Genomic DNA, 15,268 nt, shown 5'->3' on the forward strand with positions numbered 1-15,268 from the left:
GTGCCACATCATGTGATGTCATAGGACGGGGCAACACTAACTGCGCATGCCCAAGAAAGAATATTACAGCGCAGGAGCGAGAAAAAGAAATGAACGCTGAGGAGGTGGCGCCAAATTCAACAGCAGGACATGACCGACATATGTGAGGCGTCTGTGTCCGGGGGGAAAAAACCTGCCCCCCGGTCAAAATTCAGGTATGTCTGACCAATTTTAAAAACGATTATTTCGACGGTGGAAGGGATGCTAAATAAAAGAGCCACCTTGACAGAATGCAGCATTAGTGCTGCTGAAGGTGGCTCTTTTACTTAAAAACACCTGGGGGGGGGGGGGGGGGGACAGGTTCCCTTTAAGATCATTCTACAATTAAAGTTTGCGATCTAATTCAAATTCTACTTTCACATTTTCAATCTCTCTCGAGGTGGACAGTGAGTGTGAGCATTGACAATAAAAAAATACAGTCTACAACCCCCTGTATCAGTTTCAGGGCCAGTCAAGGTAATGGAATATGTCTATTCATTGACAACAAAAAAAGAATTTTAGAAATACGAAGGTATGGTTTACCATTAATTATGAGATGCGCAGACTTTCAGGAAACAATAAGAACTATTCCTCCTTTGTACACCCCTATAAATGGCTGATCACGGGCGCTGCAGAGAAATGGCCAGAATTCCCACCACCTCCCCCACTGACAGCAGTGCACAATGCGCCCCTATTCATTAGATGCGGGTCCTATTGAGGTCTTGTGCATTTATGGCCTATCCTGTGAATATACCATAGATCTCCGAGATGGGACTACCCTTTAAGCACAGCCCAGTCTTAAAGTCTATGGCAGATACTGAATGTACTATGTGAACAGAGGACATGGGCACAGGATCCTCCTCTGCTTTCCTGAGAGATTAGGGTCCCAGACTTGGACCAGTAACCATCAAGCACTTGTAGCTTATCCTGTGTAAATACAATAATTAATATAGTAATAGTAACAAGTCAAACTGATTTTTTTTTTCTTTTTTTTTTTTTAAATGATGTGCCTGCTTTAGATAACATTATTAACTGAACTATTCTTGTTTTTCTAAACTGTGTCCACAGCTCCCACGGAGACCATGAATTTCCATGTCCGCACTAAAAGTTTTGTCTGATGAAACATGTGAAAACTGCAGACTAAGAACGGTCACTAATGGGCTGCAGCGCTCATGTGACAAACGAGGTTGTGAGGTCACCGGGCACACAGTGATGGGAACAGAGGACCTGTAAGCATGCGCTTTTTCTTTTAGGTACACTGAAAACAGATTGTCCAATAGTCCCTTTAACACGGTTTATGAATGGTGAACCACCACCATCACTCATCCCGTTATCATATTTTACTATATAATAGTAATTTACTGCTGACCCCATGACCCAGTGATGTCGGACGCTTTAATAATAGTGATGAGTGAGCGCGCTTATCCGATCATGCTCGGGTGCTAAGCCAGTGACTTCGGCGTGCTCGAAAAATATGTTCGAACCCCGGCGCGCGTTGCTGTTCGACAGGAACAACACGTACAGTGATTGCTTAACAAACAAAAAATCCCTGCATGTGTTGCGTCAGTCTAAGGCTAGTTTCACACTAGCGTTTATGAGCGCAGCGACGGCCTGCGCACGGCCGCCGCTAAGCCCCGCCCCCTGCCGCGCCCCCGCCGGTAGCTCCGCCCACCGGCGCATAACGCTGCATGCGCCCTGCGTCCCCTATCTTTATCACAGGGGGCGCAGGCCGTGCGCAGTATGCGTTTGGCGGCGCATGCGCCTTTTTGACGGTGCGCCGACGCAACCAAACTGCAGCAGGTTGCGTTTGGCGCAGGTCGGCGCACCGTCAAAAGGACGCACGCGCCGCCAAACGCATACTGCGCACGGCCTGTGCCCCCTGTGATAAAGATAGGGGACGCAGGGCGCATGCAGCGTCATGCGCCGGTGGGCGGAGCTACCTGCATGGGCGTGGCAGGGGGTGGGGCTTAGCGGCGGCCGTGCGCAGGCCGTCGCTGCGCTCATAAACGCTAGTGTGAAACTAGCCTTACAGCCGCGAGACATGCAGCGGCGGAGGCTCAACGTATTTTTCGAGCACGCCGAAGACACTCGAATAACACCCGAGCATGCTCAAATAACACCTTATCCCAGCACGCTCCCCATCACTATTTAGTAAGTGATAAGAAATTTCTTGTGAACTTTAATTGCATATTACAGAATCATAACACTAAGGAAGAAAAATGGTTTAAAAAGAACTCTCCTTAAATAATGACTTCCACGAGAACACGCTCATACACCCAATAACCCCCCTTAAGGGAGTCGGAGTGCCATCATTTATTAACCGTAAACACAAAATCATCTAATCATCCGATTGAAATCAATTTCTGGCATTTGCATTTCTCCCTTCGATCAATCTTTTCACAGCCCTTTCGCTCATTTATTCCTTTAGAGATTGGTATAGTGTGAAAAGGCTAAAGATGGTAGAAGAGGAACGAAAACTAAATACTGTTTACAATGAGTGGGAATGGCGCTCATTATTAAAGAGCATCAATCACCTAAATGAGAAGCTCAGCGCCGCTCATTTGTTTACAGATTAATTAAAGTGTCATCATTAGTCAAATAGATAAGGGCAAGAAAGTAAATGCCTCGTCCCAGCAATAATGGGATTGAATATTCATTTTATACCATGCAGTCCCAAGCCAGAGAACATTATGACCAAGGAGGTCTTCAAAATCAAAGCGGCCAGGATGAATATGGATTTATGTATTCACAATCGGATAACATTGCGCGTCGTAATCAATATTAATCACGTCCTATGACCTGTAGAGGCAGTAACATAAAGCTGTACACTTTGCATATATATTCTATCATTAGAGGGGGTTTCTGTCCAATGCTGCACATTTACAGTAATGAATATTCTAAAATGTAACCGAAATAAACCCCATTTACTGTGACCATGGATTATTTTGAGGGATTGGGGGTATTGGATCATGGCAACTAGAGACTTGGAAGTGACTTTGGTTTGGAAATGCTAAAGGAGACAGACATGTCCATGACCCTACTGAGTACCCCAATCTTTGTAGAGAAAGGAGTTGGGGCACAAAGGACAATTTAATATTCCTGGCACTTTTCTATTATTACCTTGTTGTGAATTCACCGTTGCCTAATAAATTGTTGGGCAGGTGCGGAAAGACTGAGAAAATAACAACATGTTTTGGACAACGATTGACATGATTTTGGGCAGATCTAGTCTAAGTGCTCATCAAACCCCCAAGGAAGCAGAAGAGACTGTATAGACTGTAAAGACCTCCCCCATACATGATATCGACAGGATTGACGATGTGTATGTGCCCCCCCCCTGCGAATGATGCTGGGGAATAAAGGGGTCCAGGATGTTCCAATTTTCAGAATAGTAATCGTTTTATTCTCCAAGAGATGTCACCAGAGATGTCCAGCAGCGGCTCTCTAGAAAGAAAACACAGGCACGATGGACGGCACACATGGAAGAGACGGCCAAAATGCCCTCCGAACGAATGACTACCAAAACTACCGTTCAGGTGACAGCTATGTAATGGTCCGTTACTTTCTACATTTTCTGTAAATATGAAAGAAAAAGAACTATTTGCCTACAGCTGTTCTGGCTCTTCATCAGCGCCAAGTAGAAGACTGCGAGACCTGGGGCGACAACCCCACAACAGATGTCAAATAGATTTATTTTCCTTTATTTGGTTATATTGTTGATGGGGGGGTGTCTTTGGCTGGTTTCACACTAGCGTTTGATCGCGCAGCGCATCGTGCGCACGCGCAATGTTCCCCTATCTTTAACATGGTGGTCGCAGGGTCTTGCGAATGTACGCGCTCATCAGCGTTTAGCGCGCTGCACGCTATATGTTGCATTTTTTGTTCCGCCTACATCGTTAAAAAAAATCGTGCGCGCAAAAATAGCATTACAGTCTATGTGGTCGCTGACGAGCGCTTGGCAGTGCGCACGTCAGCGCCTTGTGCGCACACGCGATTTGAGTAAACAATGTCTAGACACTTGTCTTAAAACTCCCCCTAAGTAAGCAACATTGTTTGGGGGGAGTGTAGATAAAAGAAGGTGTCTTCAGGGACAATTACTCTACAGACAGCCTTGCAGAGAGCAGACAAGAGCCTAGAAGAGCCTTCCAACTGTGGATTCAAGCTTCAGGAGCCAAAATGTGAGTATTCTTCAATATAATGTCTGTGTGTCCTGTGCAATTTTATAATGTACGAATGTCTTTTTTGTTTTCATTTCAGCATGTCTTCTTCTGGATCGGTGTATTCGCCATCTCGGCAAGAACTGGCCCAAGCTGATCGTGAGGGGAGGATCTTGCTGCCTTTGGGTAAGTTTAGCTGCCTCTATAAATGTGTTTTAATTTTTTCTTTCTTTACAGACATCGGACACGGGCACTGGAGGTGAAGTGCGGGAGCAGTCTGAGCGGGAGCAGTCTGAGCGGGAGGAGAGTAGTCAAGTCGTGTCGAGGAGATGCAATCTTAGTATATATATATTTTTTTTTTTTTCTGTCTTTATTTATCTTGATTTTTCGCTGTTTCTTTTTGTATCTGTTTCATTTTCCAAAATTCAAAACATTATAATATTTTTTCTAGGTTCCACAACGGGATGACGAAGAAGTAGTGTACATCGACAATGAGCACCTGATCCGCCTCGTTGAGGAGCATATCCTGTTGTGGGACAGCCGTGACCAGCAGTACAAAGCCACAGTGGTGACCCGGCAGCTCTGGAATGAGGTGGCCGCAGCGATGATGGATGGCTGGCTGGGACAGCGCCTCTCCAAGTTCAAAAAGGGCATTCAGTAAGTATAAAGATGCTCTGTGATACTGCATTGATTTTTGGACCTGATGGTGCTGATGTGTTTTTTGCAAGATATATTCTTGCATTAAACACATCAATGCCTTGTGGAATACATAGATGGATTTTTGTCTTCAACTGCTGCATTGCTTTATGGTCCGGATGGTGCTTGTGTTTTTTTGGCAAGATATATTCTTGCATTCAAAACACCAATGCCATGTGGAAAACAGTGATTGATTTTTGTCTTCTGCTGTCATGATCCAGTTTTCACTCTTGCTCCGGATGATACTGTTGTTTTTGCTGCTACATATATTCTAGCAGGAAACATAACAGTGTCCTCAGTATCAACAGTGACTGCATTGTCTAGAATTTTATTTGTGCTGCTGCAGTGACTGTTTGCAAAGTTCTATCCGTTGTGTGTGCTGATAATTAACAGTGAACAAAATCCGCACACGTTGGCGCTCGATGATGGACCGCTTCAACACTGATGTTCATGCTGAGGGACAGGTTCGGAGTGGTTCAGCGGCAAGGTGAAGAAGAAAGTACCGCTATTATCGAGAGTTGGCTTTCCTGAGACCGGTCCTTGCCAGCAGAGCGTAAGTTTCTTTTTTTTTTTTTCTGGTTTGTTATTACTATGTACTTTTCAAATCCACAGGTGATGCTTCTTGTAAATGCATGATACTAATGTTTTCCCTTTCCACAGCACTTGGAGCAGCACCCTACAACCTGTCCCGGGAGCGGTTCTTCATCGATCAACCTCGGACCCGTCCCAACCATCCGACGGCCAGGAAGCATCTTGCAGGTCAGCAACACAGACAGCTGGTGACCAGGAAGCTGGTCCATCAGGTGTTCCCCTGTTCTAGGTCTCTGTCACTGGTTATGCAGGCACTACCCGCCAGCGGCAGAGGGCCTCGGACAGGCCTGTCATGCCCGAGTTCATGCTCTTGAGTGAGGCCTTTAAGGGCAGCCTCATGGCGCTGTCCGCCAGAACGGAAAGCGGTTTCTCCCTGATGGAATGTGGTTTTAACCACATGGAACACCGCTTCCACTCTGTTGACCAGCGCCTTGACCATCTGGAGGCCGACCTCAACAGACCACCGCATCATTTTTTCAGTAAAATTGAACAGGGCATGGCAGAACACCTTAGTCCTGAGCAACAGCTGAGTGTGTTACAGGCCTGCAACACTGCTTACTTGCAGGCTATGCAGCAGAATCGGTATGTGCAGCAGTCAGTGGTGTCATTTCCAACAGTTCCACCGCTGACTCGCTTCACCACACTACCGACTTCTGCTGCATACCACTGCACGGCCACCTGCATTGCCAGCGAAGCCGGACACCACTACACCACCCCAAGTCAGAGTGCTGCTGGACACTCCTCTGCCACCACCACTATGGCAAGCGCTGCTCCTGTATGGAGCACCACCACCGCCACAGCACCACCAGCTTGGACAGAAACCACCACAGAACCTGCTTGGGCCACAGACACCACCAGTCAACACCAAAGGAGCACCGCCAGCACTCCTCAGCAAAGGAGCACCGCCAGCACTCCTCAGCAAAGGAGCACCGCCAGCACTCCTCAGCAAAGGAGCACCGCCAGCACTCCTCAGCAAAGGAGCACCGCCAACACTCCTCAGCAAAGGAGCACCGCCAACACTCCTCAGCAAAGGAGCACCGCCAACACTCCTCAGCAAAGGAGCACCGCCAACACTCCTCAGCAAAGGAGCACCGCCAGCACTCCTCAGCAAAGGAGCACCGCCAGCACTCCTCAGCAAAGGAGCACCGCCAGCACTCCTCAGCAAAGGAGCACCGCCAGCACTCCTCAGCAAAGGAGCACCGCCAGCACTCCTCAGCAAAGGAGCACCGCCAGCACTCCTCAGCAAAGGAGCACCGCCAGCACTCCTCATCTTAAGATCACCGCCACCAATACTCCTCCTCGAAGTCACCCAAGAACTTTGGCTGAGATCACAGACAGGCAGCCTCCTGCTCGGAGCACCGACCCAACTTTCTCCCCTTCTAGCACCGCCACAGCCACTTCTACCGCCACCGCCACCACAGAGCAGCAAACGGGTGATCCGCATTCCCTATTTTACGGGGCAACAACACAGTCCACCATCACCAGGCAGTCAACCAAAGTAAAGCGGTCACAGGCTGCAAGTCGGTCCGGGCAGGATATTCCTGCACCAAGGGAAAAAAAAAAAAAACTTTGTTCGTCCATCCACCCTCTCCTCCTAATGTGTCTCAACCTGCCTCCATGTCCATTCCAGAGCTCCCTTCCCCCAGTACTTTCTCCTTCTCCTAGAACCTCTTCCTCAACCTCCAGTCGTTCCTCGACTCTCCACACACCCAAAGTATCCCAATCTTCCCCCAAACGTCTTTCCTAATAAAAAAATTTTTTTTTACTTTTTGTTACAAAATAAATGTGCAATTGTGCTTTCAAAATATTTTGATTGGTTACGGTGTAAATCGCCGACTACACACACTGCGCCGTACACTTAGCGTTTTTGCCACCAGATATCTCCATTACTGAGACATGTTTCTTGTGTCAGTCTTGGAGATATGTGTAGTCAACGAAACAAATCTACATGACATGACTTGTCTCTTCCACAACAGTCTCTACATTCTTGTAATATTGCACAGAGTGGATCCAGCAGGGTTCCCCAGCTCCAGTCCTCAAGGGCCACCAACAGATCATGTTGTATGGAATCCTTTTTTTTGGCTCTTGATATGGATTTCATTACAATTTGATCTGTTGGTGGACCTTGAGGAATGAAGTTGGGGAACCTTGCTTGATTCAGTCTGTGCAATATTACACGAATGTAGAGAGTTACCTACTCAGGAGTATTAGTGAATTTATGATGCACAAAACACAGCATCATAAATTCACTGATACACCTGGATTCTTGCTAATGGTTTTGGGAGTGTAAAAACAGAGAATGCACTCAGTACAGGTTTCATAAAGGTTTTTTTTTTATTAACATACCAACAACAGATATCAAAAAGGTTTTTTTTTTATTAACATACCAACAACAGGTATCAAAAAAAAATTTTTCTTATTATCATACCACCAAGAAAATTTTTTTACACCATTTGCTCTTGCCATTCCACCCGTCCTACATCTGAGTTGAAGTAGGCCGCAAATTGGTCCCTCATTTGGCCAACTTCAACGGATGACCTGAGAGGGTGCTGAGTGAATTCAGGCAATGGGTTTGAAGCAACATCATCAAGATCTAAGTTCGGGTGCTCTCGAGAAATTACAAAATTATGTAGAACACCACAGGCCTTGACCACCTCATCCACTGTTTCCAGTTTCAGATTAATAGCTGTGCCAAGAATGCGCCATCTAGATACAAGTATACCAAATGCACACTCTACTGTTCTCCTGGCCCTGGTCGGTCTGTAATTAAAAATTATTTTGTTGAGGTCCAAGTCCCGGCTGGGGTAGGGTTTGAGCAGGTTTTGGCACATCTGGAATGCTTCATCACCAACACATTACAAATGGCTGTGGCAGACCTTCGGTGTGGGGAAGAGGCCGTGGCATGGGGAAATTGAAGTTGCTGCCATACAACCTCCTGCCAATGTCCGAGTTCTTAAAAGCCTGGGAGTCATTCCCACGGCCAAATGCCCCAATGTCCACAGCAATAAACTGACATTCTGCATCCGCAATGGCCATGAGTACAGTAGAAAAGTACTTTTTGTAGTTGTAGTACTCAGAGCCTGTTCTTTTGGGCTTGATAATCCGGATGTGTTTCCCATCCACCGCTCCCAAACAGTTAGGGAAATTGCAGACAGTCCAGAATGTTTCTGCAATTTCCAACCACTTTTCTGCGGTTGGCAGGGGCATGAATTTGGGACAAAGAACGTTCCACAAAGCCTGGCAGGTGTCCGCTACAATTCCAGACAACGTGGAGATTCCAATCCGGTACTGGAAGTGCAGTGAAGAGAGGGTCTCTCCAGTAGCCAGGAATCTGTGACACAAAGTAAACCAAAAAAAAAATTAATATTTGTCTATACGTAATTTTTTTTTTTTTTTTTTTTTTTTTTTTTACACACGTTAAATTTAAAAAAAAAAAAAAAAAAAAAAAAATCTGCAGGCTTTGGTTCAATACATGGCATCAAAAAATTATGGCAGCCTTTAGTTAACGACATGGCAGAACTGTAATTCTGCCAGATTTGGAAAAGTACATGTCACAACCAAGAAAAATCAGCAGGCATTGGTTTAGCAAAACAACGTACCTTAATGTGACCAGGAGCCGTTCCTCAGGAGTAATCGCACGCCGGAGCTGTGTGTCCTGTCTCCGGATGACTTCTTTTACCCGACCAAGCAAATAGTGAAAGGTTTCTTTGGTCATCCGGGTATAATACGTAGATTTCTCCGGGTTTGCCTGGAGCTTGCTGTAGAGGGAGTGGTACACTCCACAGCTCTCCCGGAGTTCAATAATGGGATGTATCCACAAACGCTGCCGTCTTCGCTGCCTCTCTCTCTCCCTCTGTTCATGGCAAGCAACGGCATAAGCCTGAGCCATCCTCATGTCCAGAGCCAAGTCAAAGTAAAAACTCTTCCAGCGCAGATCCATGTTTCTCAAGGCAAATGCAAGCAAATGTGAAGAATTCAGCTGTAAACAGGGTCTACATAAAGAAGTTCCATAAGACACGCCCACTGCTGTCCCATTGGTGGAGTGTGTTGCAAGAATTTTTCAAGGATTTTTTCTCCAGTTTATTGCGCATAATAAATGCAAACGCATAAAAACGCTGCAATTTTTTGTAGTTATGCGCACAATAATGCTACAAGAAAACGCAGCGCTTACAAGCGTTTGCATGCGCTTTTAACATGCGTTTCATGTGCGCTCCAAATGCAGCGCAAAAAAGCGCTAGTGTGAAACTAGCCTTTCAAGGGTGAATAATGACCTTGAATAGGTGGCACTAAAGGCCCCATCTTTTTCCACTTTAAAGAATCTATTTGCATAGTTTTTTTCTCCAGGAAGTCCTGCATGGCCGATAAGTCTTCAAACTCAAGTTTGGGCGAGTACCCTAAAGGAAAAACATCCCCTCTTATCTGCAGGTTGTTAGGGAGGGTGCCCTCAAGGAGAAATGTCTACTCTTATCTGGAGGGTGTTTGGACGAGTGCCCTCAAGGAAAAACGTCCTCTCTCATATCTGCAGGGTGTTTGGGAGGGTGCCCTCAAGGAAAAACGTCCTCTCTCATATTGTTAGGGAGGGTGCCCTCAAGGAAAAACGTCCTCTCTTTTCTGCAGGTTGTTAGGGAGGGTGCCCTCAAGGAAAAACGTCCTCTCTCATATCTGCAGGTTGTTAGGGAGGGTGCCCTCAAGGAAAAACGTCCTCTCTTATCTGCAGGTTGTTAGGGAGGGTGCCCTCAAGGAAAAACGTCCTCTCTCATATATGCAGGTTGTTAGGGAGGGTGCCCTCAAGGAAAAACGTCCTCTCTTATCTGCAGGTTGTTAGGGAGGGTGCCCTCAAGGAGAAATGTCTACTCTTATCTGGAGGGTGTTTGGGCGAGTGCCCTCAAGGAAAAACGTCCTCTCTCACATCTGCAGGGTGTTTGGGAGGGTGCCCTCAAGGAAAAACGTCCTCTTATCTGCAGGTTGTTAGGGAGGGTGCCATCAAGGAGAAATGTCTACTCTTATCTGGAGGGTGTTTGGGCGAGAGCCCTCAAGGAAAAACGTCCTCTCTCTTATCTGCAGAGTGTTTGGGAGGGTGCACTCAAGGAGGAACATCCTCTTATCTGCAGGGTGTTTGGGAAGGTGCCCTCCAGGACAAACGTCCTCTCTCTTATCTGCAGAGTGTGTATGTGGGGTACTTATCCCTCCTAGGATTCAATGGGTGCTGTAAGTTAGTGTTCCTTAGTTGTGTGGACTGTGTGCATTTTGTTCAATTTGCTACTCAATGATGTGAGTGGAAGGTGAGTGAAAAATTGAGTGGAAAAAGAGTAACTCCTTGTGGTAAAACACACGTCGTATGCTGTACAATACAGGAAGGTATAGATAGGTATAGATTTAGTAACAGAAATCTAGTATTTGTAAGTCTGAAGACCTCAAGTGAGGTCAGGCCACAATCTAATAGATGCAGACAGACATCACTGCATTGTTTGCCATTTACATAGATTCCTCTGCACAAAGCTGTGCGACACACAAGAAAGCTGACAGCTAAAAGATGACTATTACCCGCGGGCTACAGTATAATCGGGCGAGAAGATAAAACATTTTTTCTAAGCAGGTAGGAGCGAGGAGCACTTGCCAGACATCCTAACCATTAGAAGCACAACCCGAAAACTACCTGAAAAATAAACTGCATGCACACAAGGAACAACCATAAATCAGATATTAAAGGGAGCCGGTCAGCACAGAATCACTGTGTACACTAACCACACAGCTTTGTGGGGGGGCAGAGCCCTTATAAAACTTTCATCTTTAGTGTTGTGATTGCTGTGTACATCCTGCAGAAACAGAAGCTTAACCAAATATGCTAATTGCGCTGCTCGGTGCACCCTTGGCGTGACCAAGAGGCTCAGTTCACTGTACCACCCACTGGATTTGCATGTCTCCGCCTCCCTCACCAGGGATTGGAAAAGCTGGCTTACCAGAGTCGGAGGGAGGCGGGGATATGCAAAACCAGTGGGCGCACAGAGCTTATTGGTCAAACCAAGGGTGCACCAAGCACTCTAATTAGCATTTTTTATTGAGCAGCAATTACAAGACTAAAAGTATGATATTTATAGGGACTATATCCCCTACAGGGTTGTGTGCTTCCTTTATACTGTCAGTTTGACTCACTTTATTGTTATATAGAGGCAATGGCAAATAATATGGTAGGAAAATACATTTTCTGGTACAATAACTGAAATATAAAAAATACATTTTGATGAAATAGTAACTATAGATACTGTTGTATGGACAGGATGTAAGTACAAACATCACAGTCCTGAGCTCTAAGTATGGGCAGTAATTCAGGAGACCTTAAGTTACGTACATGTAGGACATTTAGTGTGATTAGATCTTCTTAGGGGCTGGATCTCAGTGTGATTCTACACGCTCAATAATTTACCTGAAGCATATCATCGACCATAGTTAAGATGTACTGGACCGTTTGCTCCTTGGAGATGTGGGTCATCAGGTTGATGAAGGTTTTTGCACACTGAAAAGAGAAATAACAATATTATCATCCTTTTACAAATCAAGAACTCAAGTGCCAAGTAAAGAAACAAAAATATGAATGAACTCTGAGAAATAAAAATACTGTAAATATTCATAATTCACATCTCTACTCTGCACGCGCGAAGACAAAGTAACGATGCTGCATACAATCCTGCAGACAGATGCTGTGTAGGGCCGCAACAAGCACGATCAACAAAAGGAAACGCACCTGCCACTTAAAGGGAATCTGTCACCAGGTTTTCACTAACTGATCGAGAGCAGCATGATGTAGGGACAGAGACCCCAATTCCTGAAATATCTCCTTTACTGGGCTGCTTGCTACAGTTTTGATAAAATGCTTGTCTTATCTGCTGCAGATCTAGCAGTTCTCTAAATGCCGATCTAGCAGTTCTCTAAATGCTGAGCTCTGTATAACCCCACTCACACCAATGATTGGCCAGTTTTCAGTGTTCACTGTGCAGAGGCAGAAAGCTGCCAATAAGTTCTGGGATGAGTTATATAGTGCTCATGAATATGGAGGACTACCTAGCAGCAAGCATACTAGTCTTCCAAGGATAATCTCCTGCTGAAAAACAGTGATTAATCAAAACTACAGTAAGATGCCCAAGAAGTCAGACATCGCTGGCATCAGGGTCTCCAGCCTCTACATTATGCTTCTCTCAGATCAGGTGGCAAAAACCTGGTGATAGATTCCCTTTAACTGCAGTAAGGACATTCTCTTCTTTATGGTGATCTATGTAAATGCATAGAATAAGGAAAACCCCATTAGGAGTCCAGTAAAGGCAGCATTAAGAGAAAAACTGAAAGACACTGCAGTGTGAAATCAGGACTTCAACCACTTCTTCTCAGGACTGACAAGGGTCCCAGATGTTTCGACACCCCCCCACAGTAAATAAAGTAATGTAATATCCTAGACTGAAACCAACACTGTATGTAAATGGGAAAAATATTTAATAATTACTAAGTATTGCCCTTGATGTACGAGTTTAGTTAAACTTTATCAGTGGCATTAAGGGAACATCAAATCTACCACCCACATAGTCACAAAACTTGGCCACACTGTTACACTTTTGGCCCCATACAGATATCTGTCGGCCAAACAATGGTTAACTCATAGCCAACCCTTCAACTCCTCCCTCGGAGGGCTTGCCCTGTGGAGTGCTCTACGACAAAGCCATGGCCTGGCTCTTCCGATGTTGGAGAATCTCGCCGAGAACAAAAGGAAACAACATCAGAATGAATCACTCCCCTCATCCCGTGGATTACTGTACAGTAATATTTACAGGACTTCCCAAATCCTGGTGATGCTTCAGCAGAATACAGTCTGCAGCCTATTCACAGAGTACAGGCCATCATACGCGAGGTCGGCCTGGTATTGTAAAAATCCCAAACAACGCAATTATTTATGTATAAAAATCTAATACATACATAGCTTTACTGTGGGAAAGTCTTATTCGGAACATTCTGTAATCTATCCTTCAGAAGGCACCGATGACGGGGATCACTTTCAGATTGGGACAAAAATGCAAGTACATGATTGACAGCAGCTTTCTCTTATGTCCTGCCTCTTTGTCCTCCGGTGATGGGGTCTGGACAAGTACTATAGGACAGTGAAGAGGCACCATGTCACCTTACCTGATTGCCTTCATTGGTTAATATGGTTTTCTTCTCCTCGGAATTGGACTTTTCAAACCTCAGGATAAATTCACAGTCTTCTCCCGAAATCATCTGACCTCTAAAATAAAAAGTAGATAATAAACTCACAAGCTTCACAGTTACATGACAAAGATCTTATTTTATACTAAAAAAGAAGAAGGAATTTGTGAATAAATACAATCTAGTGGGGGTGGCACCGAAGAACTCAAATTTACCACCTTGTAACTAAAGGAAATCGCACTTCTTAAAGGGAAATTGGCCAAGTTGCAGGTGACATTACAGAGTTGGGCCCATATCTACAATATGCTCCATGACTTGCTGCCAACGGTTATCTGTCTCATGCCGCTCAGAATCAGGCTCCTGTTACTTGCCATAGGCTCCATTGAAGTCAACGGAGCCCACAGAATTCTATGGATATGGTCGAACATGTTGGAACAAAATCACATCTTGAAGACCTGAAGCAAGACAACAGTACAGAGCAAGCGCCGAACAAATAAAAGCAAAGCGCCTGAGGATCTTTATAAAGAGCATTAATGAAAAATAAATAAATAATGTAATGGTTAATTATACCAAAACACAGAAATACTCGTTTAATTCTAATGATAGTAGTGAATAGCTCTGTTAAAAAAAAAAAAAATTCAATGGAATCATACCTGCAACTTCTTGAATGACTGCTAAGAAAACAAATAAAAACACAGTGCAGGCAAGTAAAAAACCCTCTGGTAAGCTGTGGTAAAAAGATCGAAGAGGTCATAGTGTAAGGCTATGTGCACACGTATGCAGAAAATTTCTGTATAAAAACAGGACTCCTTCCCTGAAAACGCGCGTTTTTGGCGTGATTTCTTCCGCGCGTCCCCAGACACACAGAAAATAGCCAGAAATGCAGAATTTACCGCAAAATTAATGAGCATGCTACGTTTTTTACAGCGAAGTTTTTTTTTGCTGTAAAAAACGCATCAATATGCACAAAAAGTGCTTCTTTTTGCACGAAAAAAAAAAAGCTGTGTGTGAACACAGCCTAAGAGCGCCGCAACCTCTTCTCACAGCTGATTGGAGGAGGTACCAATGGCCGGGCTCCCATGATCTATCGTTGATGGCTTATCCCTGGGATGTTCTAGGACAGGGGCAGGGAACTTCAGTCCTGCCATGACCTTTTAGGGGGCCCCTGGGCAGATTCCCGGGGCCTGCAGTGCTTGGTCCGGAAGCTGTGTTTTGACGGCCGCTGGCCCTTTGATTTCTTCTTGCCCTGTGAGCATGCACACTCCATATTCACTACTGAAAGCGGAGGCATGTGCAATGAAATATTATGTCCTGACACCACTGCCAGCGCCAGGACCTACTTTATTGAGAGAGTTAGCGCAGGATTTGTACGGCTCCCGAAGGATGGTATAAATATCCAAATGGCCCTTGGTAGAAAGGGTTCCTCACCCCTGTTCTAGGATATAGCAAAGAATATTTTACACAGTTTCACTCTATCAGCGGGAAACATGCCTCCAGCACCACTAAGGGTGCTTTCACATTGTGTTCCACTTGGTATCCCCATTTAGACCTGCGTCTAAACCCACTGCAAAACGGGATTCGGACGGGCCATAGACCATAATGGTGCCGGCAGAGCG

At 45.3% G+C, this 15,268-nt stretch overlaps 1 protein-coding gene across 4 annotated transcripts in view; it reads right to left on the minus strand.

The window, feature by feature from the left end:
• Window positions 1–15,268, minus strand: part of ATP6V1H (ATPase H+ transporting V1 subunit H) — a 215,105-nt gene that overhangs the window by 169,267 nt on the left and 30,570 nt on the right. For all 4 annotated transcript variants that reach the window (XR_012233809.1, XM_073583811.1, XM_073583809.1 and 1 more), the window contains 2 exons: window positions 13,632–13,731; window positions 11,887–11,976 (listed from right to left, as the gene is read on the minus strand). Coding sequence is in view for 3 of the 4 variants with exons in the window: in XM_073583811.1 (XP_073439912.1) it covers window positions 11,887–11,976; window positions 13,632–13,731 (190 nt within the window). In the remaining variant the exon portion in view is untranslated. The remainder of the gene's footprint in view (window positions 1–11,886; window positions 11,977–13,631; window positions 13,732–15,268) is intronic.

The sequence above is a fragment of the Dendrobates tinctorius genome, unplaced genomic scaffold (genome assembly GCF_039654945.1).
Source record: "Dendrobates tinctorius isolate UK_male_01 unplaced genomic scaffold, ASM3965494v1 ptg000081l, whole genome shotgun sequence".
In the NCBI taxonomy this organism is placed as follows: Eukaryota; Metazoa; Chordata; class Amphibia; order Anura; family Dendrobatidae; genus Dendrobates; species Dendrobates tinctorius.